Source organism: Betta splendens, chromosome 7 (assembly GCF_900634795.4).
Source record: "Betta splendens chromosome 7, fBetSpl5.4, whole genome shotgun sequence".
NCBI lineage: Eukaryota > Metazoa > Chordata > Actinopteri > Anabantiformes > Osphronemidae > Betta > Betta splendens.
In genome coordinates, this window is record NC_040887.2 from 8,348,911 (window position 1) to 8,364,419 (window position 15,509).

Sequence of the window (15,509 nt, forward strand, 5' to 3'; positions counted from 1 at the left end):
CTCTGTCTGTGTCGTGGGAGCCGTCGCTAGCGCTAATCAACTCGTGAAGGTTGCTAACGCCGAGCCGCGCAGGCGGAGGTGGCGGCGTGAGCCCAGCTACCTCTTTAATGGGCTAACTGCTTGACCTTCAAGATGACTCCGTCCTAACTCCACTCAGGAGATGGCCCATCTGCGTATTGATTCCGTCACCAGAATATAATCTCAAAACATTTCTGTCAATACTTCCTCCCTGCCGTCGTTTTTCTGGTTAGAGAAGATGCTCAGCACAAGCGCAAGGTTATCAAGCGCATCTTTGTTCATACTATATATTTGGCGATAACACGTCTTTCTTGTAGACTTTTTCAGACACAGACTTGGAACAGAGGAGTTGTGCTGTCAGCGCCTCTTCACCGTCACTGAATATGACTGTTTCTCTGACTCCACAGACTTTATTTTACACTTTCTCCTCACTTTTCACCAGCATTTTACTGCAGTACCTTCGGTTCTTCTGTCTATATATCAATCTCGTGCTCATTTGTCGCTTTGCGGGCTCTCTGGTAGGCAGGTTAGGGTGTTTTTATGAGTTTTGATGACTTACTGTAGATCCTGTGACCTTGAGCAGGGATGAGCTCGTCTGTCATTGTCATACTTTTCTTGGCCAGGTACCACGTTGCTTTGCTCTTTAAACTTGACTGTATGTTGTGTTTTTTATATCTCGCGGTCACATCTGGGCAGTGGTACAGGATCCATGGGAGCGTCGACTCTTTAACGGCGGAGTCAGTGTGGACTGTGTTTTACCATTGGTGAGATGTAACAGTTTAATTTCATGGTGTCAACATAGAATAGAAACCAGATCATAAAGCATTATGGCACTTATACAGAGAGGAACGGCGCTGTAAACCGGCAGAGTGCGCATCTGCCTCTGATGGAGCCGGATCTATTGTGAATTTTTAGTACACATGTGGTCGTGTTGAGCGTCAGCGATGACGATAATAACGGGCAATGTACCGTGTATTCATCAGTTTGTTTTAACTTGGCAGAAGCAGCATTCGGAGACGCACGGGGAAGCGATGCTGCATGAGGAAACGAGAGAGGATCCCATGTCTTATGTAACGCCAGATATGTAGGCCACCTACTTGGTATAGGAGCAAATGTAGGTCTTGCTTTGTTCCGGTTGTGTGTGGGTCGGGTTCCTGTGATGTCACGTGCGGCTGTTTGAATAGAAGGATCCACCGTGGGCAGACGCACGGTACCGCGGGATTTGGGGAATGTGCGAGAATCAGCGAATCTGTCCACGCAGAGTGAGACGAGTGAAGTGTCAGAAAGGCAACACGACAAAAAACAAAGAGGCAGGAAGAGGAAATAGAGACAAAACTCCCCTTAAAGCCCAGCAGCCTTCGTACAGTAGCGGCGCCTGGTGCCGTCAACATACACACCGGAACACGGGGTTCATCCCTGCGCGTGACATGTGAGAGCTGTCAGCGCTCGCGTTTAGCTACTTACTGCCAGTGGGCAAAGCTTATTAGAAGACAGCAAAAAAATAAATAAATAAATAAATAAATAAAGAGCGCAACGGGCGCTGTGCAGTGTGCATTTGAGCAGCGTTGGGAGGAGGGAGGTGTTTTGAACACATGCCTGGCACGTACGACTCAGCCGAGCAAAAGAGCTTTGTATCCTCCTCACCAGGGGAAATAAAGAGAAGGAGAGACAAAAAAACTTTTCCATTGCTCCAGGCTACTGATACCTGGCAGCCGCCAAGGAATTTAAAATATCATTCCGCCGCTGCATATATTCTAGATCTCTGTGAGTGATACACTCTCTACTCGCTCCCACTCGCACACAGTATGTCAGACCTTCAGGAATATACTACAGGCTGTGTGTGTGTGTGTGTGTGGGGGGGGGGGGGGTCCTACCAGGCCTTGGGCAGCGAGCGGTGGTGGCTCCTGCTTCGGACGTCGCTTCTGTGAATGTCTATTAAATGATAATAGTTTCTCACTGTCACCGCCGCTGCTTCTTTGACTCGCAGCCATTTGCATAGGCAGCATTATTCCAGCAGGAAATACGGGGCAGGTTTAAGATAGCTCCGCTGTGGAGAGGCAGGCGGGCGGGGGGAGGCGGGGGGAGGGTGGTAAGTGATAGTGATGGACGGTGTGATATAAATAGCGGTGGTGACGGCCGCGTTTGTTTCCTTTGGTGCTTCTCAGGGTTTTTTTTTTTCCGAACTTTTCCTAACGTACCATTTTTCACCTTCACATCTCAACCTGCACCCCCCCCCCCCATCGTTTGATGCGATGATGGACAGCCGCACGCCGCCATGACAACCGCGAGGTGAGACGCGCTTGTCTCCAGCCGGCCGGCGTCGCCGGGCACCCCGCGCCGTGGAGATGTCTCCCTGACTTTTATGAATACATGTACACAGCTCGGAGCGGCGGTGGATTTGTCTTTATAAGTCTGGGTGACACATCTGCAGCGGCCCCACTTCATTTATTCCACTTGCGTAGATTAAGGCTGGCATTACAAGTAAGGTCACACCATGCATCAATGTTACCTCGACACCGCGGCGCTGCTGAGCGTGCTCAGGCGTCGCCATTACTCCACCCCGGCTTCTCAACAGGAAATTTCCATCAATTTCGGAGTTTTGGCGGCTTCCTCTTTGCCTGATTTCCTTGATCCTCCTTCCTGTCACGGCGTGTTGTTGTGCGGCTGGGACAGGTGTAAACGCTGCTCCGGGAGTGACTCGGAGCCTCGCGCCGTGTCAGAACAGGTGCGCTCCTGGACAGGAGGCGCCAGGCAGGTGTTGGATGGAGCCTCGGCTCACGAGTGTAACTGTCAAAACGTCCGTGTTCCCCCGTCTGTGATGACATGTTAATCCCTAACACTCGGCCTCCGCTGGGAGCTCCTGCCCCAGTCTTATAATAAACAGGAAGTCAAGGAGCATCTGTAACTGACATCGAAAAACTAATTAGATTTTTAGCTGCTCCATCCTGATGTGCACTCAAAACCTGGACCACTCAAATTCATCACACTTTCCACCAGGGGTTGCAAGATATTAGCCTCTGCAAAGTAGGTTATCTCAAGCTAAAAGTGCATCCGTGCTTACATTTCTCATGAGACAGGAAATTTGACTTTGTAAACGCAGCTTGGTGGAGGTCGGCGTTCTGAGGTCCTCTTAACCTCAACCCGGCCTGTTTTTGCACAGGGACCTGGGGACGGCATGGGGGACGCGGTCATTTGTCCTTGCAGGTCTGGGCCTCGTGAAGCAGAGAAGAGCTCTTAGGTCGGTATTTATATCGGCTCGCTACTTGTCCGTCCAGGACGTTCCACAGTCTCGCTCGGCCTCTTATGTAGAAACTATCTCCTTGAAGAATAAACTTGACAAAGGACAGCGTGACAGTCTTTAGGGCTTCGCGGTGCCTGTGTTTAACGCTGTCTTGACTGCTGATGAAATATAAAAGTCTGTGGAATGAAAAAAAAAGCTCCCTTCATGTTTGGCTGTTTACTGCATCCGGTGTTGATTTATGGTTAGATTTGCAGGCATACTGTATGTGTGTCACTCAACTGTGTCTCGCCTGTTATCTCGTACGAGTCTCCATCACCAGCCTCAGGTTGTATTTTTTTTTTTTTTTTCGCAGGCTGTTGGGAGAATTTATTCGTCTTTTACTACATCACTGAAACAGACTCGTAACTCATGAATGAACTCTATTCCACTCCAAAGCTCTGGCTTGCTGCGCTTCAAACCCCATCCTTAGCATCTTATAGCCGTCAATCAGGCTAATCTGCTCTCTCTCACTTAGCTGCAAAGGGCTTTGACTCCACTGATTGACATCAAAGCATGGCGGGCCGCTCTTCCAACTCTTTTCCCCAGCACTGATCTGTCTGAGCGGCCGGTTCAATCTACAGGCTGATAATAATGGTCAGAAACAATTATTTCAGTTTGCAGACGCATGGAGCTGAATTTTTATAATTTAGTTTTATTATGAACAGTTACAGATCATTGTTTAATAAAATATCTCTTAAATGCAGCGTTTTCTCTTTAGCGTAGTTAGAAGTTGGGTTTTTTTATGCTTGACTAGTTCTTGGATGTACACAAAGAATGACTGCTTCCCATTTTATAGGCTCCATTGATCATGTTGTCACCAAGCAGTTTCTTTTTGTAGTCACTCAGCTGATAAAAAATCCCCGTCACTGGCCTTTTGTGTTATTATGGCGCGAGTCTATGGGGAGCGCGGGCCTTCACTGTCGCCCGGGCACATCTAAAGATGACACATGGATGACTGCATCATATAGAGGTGACTCCGAGTGCCACAGACATGTTACATTACCGGCGTAGCGTTTGGAGCAGCGGGTGACCTCCAGCGCGCTCATCGCCGCTCGCATCTCGCCCGCCCGCCTCACCTTTGGCAAACGCCAGAGCTGTTTGTCATGGATGATTTGGTAATAAAATGAGAAAGGTGTCGAGTCAGCGACAGAAGTCTCCGTTCCACCTGGCCCTCTGTCGTCCCCTTCCCCTTTTTCACACACACGGACGTGCACATGCCTTCTCGCCAGTTCTCTCTCTCTTTCTCTCTCTCTCTCTCTCTCTCTCTCTCTCCGTACAGTTATTGTACTGAACACACATGTACCGTGCGTTATCGTACCCTCTTCTTCTCTCTCCTTCGCCCTCTTCCTGACGCACCTTGTACCAGATGTTTCATCTTCCCTCGCGTAAACTCGGCCCCTAAGACATTTTATGGTGCTGATTACAGCACACATAAATTTGCTGTTAAACACTTTTCATCCACCCCAGATAGTGTTACATAGTGTACCATGTAGCGGTGCCCCTGCTGTACGCAGACATATTGACATATTGATACTGCAAATCACATTGCAGCATAAGGCGCTTTGCATTTATCATAACTCACATGGTCTGACCGGGTCAAATGACTCAGCAAGCCAAATAATTGCTCTAATGAAGTGCAAAAAGAAGTCTGTCAGTTCCTTCCGCGTAGCAGATACACATTAGCTCACAGCGCTGCCGCCGCCATTACTGACGGACTGAGAGGAGCATGGTAATGGAGAACGCAGGCTTGATGGGCTCTCGGGAGCTTCGGCTGACACGGAAGGGCTGCTCGTCGGTGTTCTGCCAACTTAAATATTTATAGCAGTGAAATTTCATTGCGTCTAATGGTTTGAGTGATATGGTCGCAATGCATAAACTTTGTATGGAATACAGACATAATGTGACCCTTTGTACCTGACAGCCGTAGATTTATAACAGGACTTAAAGGTAGATATATGGATATGACATCATCATTGTTTCATATTATTAAAAAGCATTTTTTTTATTTCAAAGTAATGGACCTACGATCTTTTAAATGTATTAGTATGAGTAAAAAATGAATGTAATGATAATGATTGGCGCTATTAATCATCAATCATTACTGTATATATAAAAGGCTCTATGGACATCATCACTTCCTGTTCCCAACCAAGCAAGTAGACAATAGATTTTACTCGTCCGCTAGCGTCCTGCTGTCTTATCTAACAGAGCTGATTTTATCCAGCACACCGAGCAAGTAAACAAGAGTTACCAAGCAGCGGCTCCTCAGATGAATATTGTATACACCTAGTCTAGCTAAGTGTTGTTGTTTATGTCAGGGACAGTGTTTATGGGGCTTGGTGGGCCTCTTAGTGCAGTTAAGTTTCTACAGCATCCCACTATGGCCATCAATTTCAGTACAAGATCGTCTATGTTTGTGTTTTTTCCCCCCTCTCGCCGTCTCCTCCCTTCTTCCGTGCTCGGCTGGTGTTGCCTGCCCGCTCCCTCGCCTCCGCTCGCCCATCTCACCTTCCTTCCTTCCAGATGGCGCATTTCACAACCTGCTAGGCACGATCAATCAAGCCCAGATGCAGACTGGGCTATTAAGGTCAGTAATGATCGGCCTTTGAGCGTTATGGGCCCGGCTCCTGTTGTAAAGCCATGCATCAAACTCGGTTCCAGCGCTCGGCTCGCCTGCCCTTAACAAGCCAGCTTAAAATATCGGCCGTAGGATACAAAATGAAAAGGGTACAACCTTATCTCTCCAAAGACAGGCCGCTGTAGCCCTAAGGTGTAATAAAACTACAGAACTTGGCCGTCGCCTGGAGTCATCTCTTTTATAAGCAATATCTTTCAAAGATCAGCTAAGCGGTGGGCTATGGGTGCCGGGCAGAGATGTGATGCATCACACCATATTCCCCTGCAAAGGAAAAAGCCTCTGCTCACTATTCAAGCCTTTTCAGGTGAGCTCGGTTCTCCCAGCCCTGCTTCACGCCCCACATAGGATTTAGATTTAATAGTGTCTGAAGCCCAGGGTTTGAGCAGGGATTTGACCAGGCCTGAACCCTGCCCCCTCCGTGCACTCTGACCAGATACAAGCGCACAAAGGCGACGTGGACTACATAACACACTGGGAAGGGAGACACCTACTGTACAGCAACTGGAAGACAAGGACTGGACCACCGGGCCCTCATCTGACCGTTGCTTTAAATCTCCCTTATTGAGTTACCTTCCAATCAACCTTGTATTTACAACTAAAAGAGCCACATTTGAAGAAGTTTCGGTCCAAATAATGATTAGATTTGGATCAATGGAGTGCCAAGAAGCAGAAAACACAACTGAGACTGCAGCCAGGGGAGACGGAGAGACGTGGGAAATGTGTGCTCACGGGATGATGGATGCTCACGGGAGGGAATGCGTTGTTATTATTTATTTGGCCAGTCCATCCTTTCTCCAAATATCCAATAAACGTAACTGCATTTACTAATACAGAGTCTTTGCAAAGAGCCTGCGTGTGCTCAGATGATTTAATGAGTCTGATCATGTGGTACACGGGGGTAACGTTACTGTACATCATTCTACTGCGGCACACATTGCACGTCAAACAGGGGGAGTTTCTATCAAATGAGATCTCTTCGGTGGCCGCGCGAAAGGCACCGCCCACTATATCATGCATCAGTGATAAGTCACCGATGCAGTAAATAGCTCTTTAGGGCTAATGCTACTGTAACATGAGGCTTAATTAAAACACAAATGGAGAAAGACAGGACAATAAGAAAGAAAGATGGGGCTTTTAGATGTGTAGATGTGTCTAATAGAGGCCGGCCGGTGCTCTGACTGGACAGTTTTTTCTATCCTAAACTAAAGCAAGCGCGACCCCAGCGTGGCACCATCGGAGCGCCGTATTTGTGGCCGGCGTGTGTGAAGCACGTTGTCACCCCGTGCATCCGCGAATGTGTCGCCACGCACCTCTGCCCTCAGCTGGTCCGCGGCCTCGCTGTCGCCCCGACCGAGGCTCCCGCACCGGCAGGCGTGGAGCCCGGGTCGGCCCGGCCAGTCCGTCCGGAACCTTTGCACGGGGCCATAAAACACAGAAGCACAGAGCAGAAAATTGAAAGCATCACGAAGGTGCCATGCGCTGCGCTGGGGAGGAAGATAAAAGTCTTTGGCCAGGGTTGGAAGCATCTTAGCTGGAGATGCTTGCTGGAGGCTGTAGGATTTAATAACCTAAGACCAGGGGTTGTGGGGCTGCAAGCACACAGTGGCGGAGCACGGTGATAGTTTACCACTATATGACAGTAAACGGTAAAGCCTCCTGATTAATAATGGAGCCGCGGGGCATGGGCCCTGCATGGCTTTCACCACCCCGTGCATTATAGATGCAGACTCGGCACGCCGTCGTGTCATCCGCCGTCTCGGACGCGGGACCGGTTGTCACGTTACGACCCGTGTGTCGCCAGCTCGTCTCCCGGGGTTTGTGTGTGTGTGTGACATTTGGATGAAGTCATCACAGCGCCCGTTTGATCACCGCGGCCCCTTTGTGGACGTCACTGCGACTAAAGCTGTCACGGAGGCGAGATTTATCCTCGGAGCTACTCCTTCCTGCCACCTTTGGCATTCTGTTATAACATCACTAGGCAATAAGCTGATGGATTCTCCCCAGTTTGGTCCAAGCGTGAGTCGTGCTCTTCCTACTTTGTTCCCCCTCGCGCCGCTGTCCGCCGCGGATGCTCCCAGGACCCCCTGTTATTCCTCCATTTTTTTTTTTTTTATCTCCTTGTATGAGTTTTATCAGCAGAATAAAAGCTGAATGTTAGCCTCAGTGCACCGGGCTGTCCCTTGCAGCCTGACAAATGAGTTGTGACCTTGAGTAATATTTACCCATTATTCAGAAGGCACCGGAGCAGATATTAAAAAAATTCACACGCCGTGGTGGAAGAGATGCAGGCGGTCGGCCATTATCAGAGGCGCATGGAGATGTATACGGATTGCCTGTAGTTATATTTTAGAAATATGCTGTGTTTGTACCTTTTCTATGGCCGTCACCATTGTGTGAGGGATTTGTGTCTCACATTATAAGAACCAAATTACATAAAGTAGTGTTCATGGTATTTCTAATAAATAACTAGTCTAGACTGATTTTTAGAATTTTTTATCGAGTTGTTCCTCAACATTGTCTTTAATAACATTCCATTACAGACATAATATGACAGAACATAATAATATCAAGGGCAAAACACAGAGAATGAGTAGGTATGTGTATTCTTTTGCTTCTTCTGGTGAAATTAACAGCAGCAGAATCCACCTGGACTTATTCACGTTGCTGCAGTAGCAGTCTGCATCCTGTCCACGGGGGTCCAACCCCCCCTGTGCTTTCCCCTCTCCTTCACTCTCATCCTCCTGCTCTGTTCCCTCTGTCCTTCAGCCCATGGAGGCTTTTTAGCTTCCCACAAGCCAAAGCATGACCGCATGGCCACCCTGCTGAAAGGCATGATGGGTAATAAGCAGAAATGGCAGTGATCCGACTCATTCTACTGCTCCCTCAGCTCACAAATGCCAGTGGATGAAGATGGATCCATCCCGGGTTTGACCCCAGTGAGGGCTGTTGCTGTCACACTCTGTCTGTCCCCCTTTTTATTGCTCACTCTGGCTTTTACTCCGACCCCAAAACACCACCTTTCTCTCTTCCACATCTTTGCCCCGCGCCCTTATCTTCCTCCTTTACCTTAACACTTTCACATACAGTGCCGCTGCCGGTCGTCTTAACCAGTCTCCTCCCCCTCATTTTCTTTGCCATTATTTCTTGGCCACTCCTCATTCCTGTGGCTCATTACCTGCTTTACCTTCCCTGTCTTCTGTCTGACGCAGGCACACTTTTCTCTTCACATCCCTTATGCCTGCTTTCCGTTACCTTCCTGTTACTTTTATTCCATAACCCTGCTCACCCTTCCTGTTCCCTGACCCGCTCCCTCCCTCCCTCCCTCCCTCCCCCTCCTCTCGCGGAGCTGGGTGTGCAGGCAGCTCCTGAGTGGCAAGGTGACATTGTGTGTCATATCAGCATTCCACGGCAGTCCCCTTTCTCTCCAGAGAGTAATTATTTCTTTCAGAGTGAAAGGTTCAATTTGCTATAAAAGAACAAGAGCCTCAGGTATAGAGAGAGTGAGGGTGGGAGCGCGGGGAGGGAAGGGAAGGTGGACGGAAGTGATAGGGTGAGGCAGGGAGGGGGAACAGTGGGGGAGAAAAGGGTGAAGGAAATGAATGGTGGGGGCGAAGTGAGGCGTAGACAAAACTGAGAGTGAGGACAAGCCAAAACATTTCCTCTGTGCTCTGGACACACTATTCTCTGATGAGATCTCTGTGTGTGTGTGTGTGTGTGTGTGTGTGTGTGTGTGTGTGTGTGTGTGTGTGTGTGTGTGTGTGTGTGTGTGTGTGTGTGTGTGTGTGTGTGTGTGTGTGTGCGTAGCCGTGGTGTTTGGGGGCGTGTTCGCAAGAGGTAAGGTATTTATGAAGTGCTGGGTGACATCACATCCCCCGTGTCTCACTCTCAAGATTACATCATCATCACACAGGCCAGAGAGTAAAGTAGTGTGTGTGTGTGTGTGTGTGTGTGTGTGTGTGTGTGTGTGTGTGTGTGTTTATTTTCAGTCAATTTCCGATTTGAGCAGCAGCATTTATAAAGTGTGGATTCAGGGCTGGAGTGGCCCTACAGGATGTATTTCAGGCAGCGTGGGTGCCATCATGAGGTATTTGTAGGGAGGCTGTCTCATTTCCATGCCATGTATATTCCCGCTTCACTTCTGCACACACACACACACACACACACTGGCCCTGCCGGTGAATCCCGCTTCCCACAGTCACCTGCTGAAAATTGTCCCCTTCTCTGCGGCGCGGGAGTGTTTTTTCACCCCGGCGTCTTCCTGCTGGAGTGTCTCTCACCACTGGGATTAAGGAGCCTCTCCAGACAGGCTGAGGCGCTTATTTAAAGCAGCGGGCTTGTCACCAGGACTATTTTAAGTGGGATCTTGAAAGCAATTGCTGCCGCGTTCAAGCACGATGTTGCCATGAGTTATTATGCACTGCTTCAGTGGCGAGGAGCAGCGGAGCCAAGAAGCCTTTACCCTGTTGCTTTCTGACAGGAGCCCATGGATGAATAGAAGAAGTGTACGGCGGATGATGAAGACTTTAACACATATGTTGCCATTCAGTCTCGTATTCCGTAGCCTTTAGCAGGTTTCACTTATAATTTAATGACTGTTCCTTTTAGCCACTATCTGTCATCCCACTGCGTTGGTTCACTGACCATTTAATTTTCTGAACAGTTACAAAGAGTTGCACTGATTAGTCATAAGTACAACACCTCAGGCCACTAACCTCTATATCATTTCCAGAACCTTAATGTGTTTTTTTTTTTGCTCATATTGAATCGTCTCTCTCCTCCAAATGAAATCTTCTGAGGTGTGTGCTCGACTTTGCCTCCTGACTGTTTGGAGTCCGTCCCATTAACAGCAGCAGCAGCAGCAGCAGCAGAGATCCTGTCTGGCTGAAGGAGCTGCTGGATGCTTGCTTTGTTGACTGAAGCGATTTTAATGTTTTATGGATTTTTTCCTGATTTATTTTTTCTTCTCCTCCAGCCTCCCGTTTACACGCTCCCACTCCGTCTCCATCATAAGGAACAGCCAAACGGGCGACGTAATATTTGGTCCCGACCCCCGTGTTCCCACATGCAGCCGCGTGAACGTATAGTAATGACAACAAAAGGTGGATGTGTTTGATTTTGACCAACCTCTAGTTCCACAGTGATCAGAGATGTTTGCTTCGCACCCACCCGCGGAACAGTTAGTGTTTGTCTTGCATTCAGCTTAAAATAAAGAAAATAGAAAAAAAAAGAAATAATGAAATGTAGAGAGTGGGAGAAAGAAGACGTTAAATGAAAGGAACGGAGGGAAAGAACAGACAGCGTATTACGAGGAAGCTGAAGCAGCACGTGAAGCCAGATCCAGCCTGGATGTTCTTCTCTCACAGGCATTAGAGCGAACCACACTGCTCCATCTCTCATCCGCGCTGCTACATCTCCAAGGCTGTATAAATCACACCACTCCCGCTACTGAACCAGCATATCCTGCCCAGTATGAACAATTACCGCCCCACCCCTTGCTCAGATAACAAAGCATCCAATCTTAATAAGCATCCACCATGGGGAGCTAATGGTCTCACTGCTCCTTTTAATTTTATTCATACCTAACTATGAGATATTAATAATGAATGCCGAGTAAACAACAGTTTAAGATGCCGGCCACGCCACTGTGGACTAATTGGCTCATTAAATGTAACATTAGGTGAGAGAGGGGCCCTTGATTGGGAGCTGGAGGCCCCAGTCAATGCTAACACTCAGAGATCATTGATCTTTACCCAGCCTGCACTGCTCTGATTAAAGAGCAATAAAGATGGGGCTGCTTCCCCTTAGCTCCACAACAATCCCGCCGTTCCCCGGACGCGTCCCAGAAGCCGCCCAAACACAGGCCCGCGCTTTATCTCTCACCGTCCCCCTGCCAGGCGGTGCCAGGGCCTCACAGACGCAGCTGCGCTGGCCGCCTCCCGAGCAGCGGTGGTGCTAAATGGTCTGAGGAGGAGATCGATGAGAGGGGGACCGGCCGCGTCCATCAGAGCCTAAGCACCTCAGCATTTCCGCCCGCCGCCCAGCTCCCGACGTGTCCAGCGTGCACGATCGCGCCCGCGTGTGTGTGTGTGTGTGGGCCGGGTTCATCATCTCACGCGCCCCTGGCCGATGCTTCGCTCCCCCTTTAAAAAAATTGCAGAAGCTCATAACAAATGGTGAAAAGATCCGAATTCGCTCCAGCGCCGCCTCTTTTGCCAGAGGTGCCGTTTCAGCGGTGCAGAATACGCATCTGGCAAACATATGTTTAAAAGGAGCGTTAGCCAACGCGCAGAACCAGAGAACATTACGGCCCATTCATGTGTATGACTCTTAGACCCAGGATAGTCAGGTGATGATGGGGATTCGGGGACAGACGTTGTCCAGCAGCCCAGTGGCATCTGGTCTGAGCAGGCCAGCGGCCCAGTGCACGGCCTCCACTGGGCAGCCATAGAGAGCCATTTTACAGCCCTACTCAGGGCTGGGCATTGACTCCAGGCCTAATAAACATCCAATATGTTATCCCACCCTCACACAACAGGCAGGGATGATGCTGTGTAAAAACACAACAAGCCCTCGGATTGTCCTGCAATAAAAGCATTTTTACACACTATATGAACCCGTAAAGACCTTCGAGCCGGCCGTATAGGGACTTCACATGTTACTGGGAGGATAGACCGCTGTGAAAAAAATTGCATGATCTCCCAGAAAGGTCAGCGGCTGTGTTGCAATTCAAAAGCGATTTAAGTAGGCATTACTGTGCTGCTTCTAAATGATATTATTACCCATCTTATAATATAGTGGAGGTCACGCGGGGGGCAGCGCACTCCTGTGTGCAGAGTGAAATGAAGGAAGCACCAGTGAAAAGACGGTTCTCGGGTTCTCAAAACACAAGGTCAGTGTGTTACTATCAGCGGCTTAATGATTCACATGCAACGCGCTTCTCATCGTCTTCGCCGCGGTGAAAGATGCTGTTGGTTCCTTAGATGCTTTAGGCGAGTGTGTCTGTGCAGAGAGGAGGCTCGCTGCGTGTTATTGTGATTTACTGATCAGCGTCTTTTCACGCACAGCGAACTTTCCATGTTTGTGTTTCTTTCAACTTGACAACACTTTGCGCGTCTTATTTTTATTTTTATTTTTTTTACTCCCCCTCAGGGTTTAGATTCGTATTCTTCTCCTGTTGCTGTTGTCGGATATTCATTTTGATAAACGCGCTAAAAGCCCGGCCCATTGAAAGTAAACATCTGCCCTTCTTTAAACGGGCTAATCCCTCTGACTCGCAGCCGCGGCGTCCATGTTCACACCCAACAGCCATTACAATGCTGGAGTACGAGGAGCAGCATAGCAAGAAATCAAACCGCGATAATGAGCGCCTGGAGCCAAGTTGAAGGCATGGGCTGATATCTTCTGTGCACAGCCCTCCTCCTCCCCATCTCCCTTCTGCACCCTCATCTGGCTTCTTTTTTTTTTTTTAACCACTTGGAGCATGTCTGCACCCTTCCTTTGCCCTCTGCCGCCCCACCTTCCTGATCTCATCTGAAGATGGAGCAGGTGCTGTAGCGAGATAGAGGCGGTGCTGGGGAAAGGCGTCTCCACGGTCTCCGGGCTTCTATCCGCGCTGGCTGCTGTGCTGAAGCCGGAGCCGGATGAGAGCGGGAAACATCACGCGACTCGAGACAGAGTGGAGAGACGAGCGCGGCTCGAGTGCATGCGCTCGCGTAACAAGATGCTCTCCATTACATCTGCATACATACAGTACAGTATACAGCACTCTGATCTGGGCGTGTGTGCAGCTCATCAACTTGCAGAGGAGTCGAGCGTTGTCACACACACCGTGCGCCTGCAGGGCTGTCATATATATATATATATATATATATATATGTGCACTATATAAGACGCGCTGTAATTATCTTGAAGCACACATCCTTTTCTCCTGCCGTGGCTGTTTCTCATTCTCTCACTCAGATACTAATGGACACATGGAAACATACACACCGCGCCGTAATGCGGAGAGACAGCATTTTCCACTGACCTCCGTGTCGCCAGACTGGGATATTCAGCCAAGGTTAGCACTCATCAGGAGGAGGCCTGGGGAGGGAGAGGCAGTTGAAAAGTTCAAATAGCATGCACAACGCACAACACACACACACACACACACACAAATACACAGATTACAGCAGAGGTATAATGGGCTGTGCGCTGAATAAGGGGCATCACAGGTCACAGAGAATGACTGTCAAAGAACACACCCCATGACTCACACTCTTGGTGAGTGAGGCGCACACACTAATAATAAGATGCGATCTAATATGAACTCAGCTCTCCTCCACAGTTCCTTACTTCTGTATTGAAACGTATACACCGAAACTATGAATGTGAAATATTTCAATTACCGCGCGTGCTGTGTGCATCAGCTTTACGAGACTGAGTCAAATGAACTTTGCATACTTCTCCAGTGCGCACACGCACACACACACACACACACACACGTCCGTATACGTAGGCACACACCGAATGAGAGACAAAAGGGGATGGCGGGATTAACGGATCAGTTCCCAATTTCCCCCAGCCGCCCAGCAGTAATCAGATCATCTTACACCTGACGTGAGGCCTGAATTCCATTAGGCTTTATTAGCAGTAATTATCCCCTGCTTCCACCCCATGCTGTTCTCTTACTCGCACGCCTCTATTTTTCCTCCCCGTCCTCCATCCTTTTTTGTCACTCTCCCATCCTCATTCTCGCCCTCTCGCTTCTAAAGCGCCCGCTCACTCATTTGCTGTGCATCTCTGTCCGTCGCTTTTTTCGGCCACCGCTGACGCGCAAACGCGCGTCTCGCCGCTCAAGGTCACGCCGACAGTCGCTCGCATTCACACTTTCACTCACACACGCGCCCGTTTGGCTTTTTCTCTCAGTGAACCTAGGGATGAAAAGGCCAATTCAGTTGCTTTCCAGTAGTGCTGAGAGATGCATCACCCCCCCCCCCCCCCTCTTTTTTTAACACTAGCTTTTCCTTTTGCAGTAAGACCACAGATGAGGTGGACAATTGTGGACTCTTTCAGATAGTGTTTCTCTCTCAAGGAGGAAGGAGCATGAGGACTACAGAAAAGGCAAAATCCTCCTGGGAGAAGCTTTTTACTCCCAGTTTGTGTTCATTTGTCCCCTCGCTCCCCTCGGCTGCCTTTGGGAGCAAGTCAGCACTTGTTTTATTGGCCGTTACTGTGTGTCAGGGAGCAAATCGGTTTTTACTCACAGGTGCGAGCGGAGGACAAGTGTGAGTGTTCCATTACTTTTTGTATCAGGTTGGAATTATCTGGATACCGTCGGGTTTTTCCTGTCTCGCCGGGTCCGGGAGCGAAGGCGGGATGCCGCGCGTGCGTCTGGGAAAAAGCGGGGACTGTATTTTTATATTTGCTTGTTTGTACATGAGAAAATGAGTGTGTGCATTTATACGGGATGCAGCAAAGTAGATGATGGAGCTGATTCCCTCTGTGCTGTTTATTATCACATTTTGTGTAATTATATAATTACTGCTAATCACCCACCTGAGGTGGCAGTGCTCTGCGGCAACACACTATTAC

The 15,509-nt window shown here is 49.0% G+C and overlaps 1 protein-coding gene across 11 annotated transcripts in view; it reads left to right on the plus strand.

Annotated features, from left to right (window-relative positions):
• The window catches only part of camta1a (calmodulin binding transcription activator 1a), a 232,346-nt gene that overhangs the window by 156,556 nt on the left and 60,281 nt on the right, over window positions 1-15,509 (plus strand). The window contains exon 6 of one of the 11 annotated variants that reach the window (XM_029157481.3): window positions 5,792-5,885. The exons of the other annotated variants lie outside the window; for them this stretch is intronic. Within the exon in view, the coding sequence (XP_029013314.1) occupies window positions 5,792-5,885 (94 nt within the window). The remainder of the gene's footprint in view (window positions 1-5,791; window positions 5,886-15,509) is intronic. 11 annotated transcript variants of the gene reach the window in all.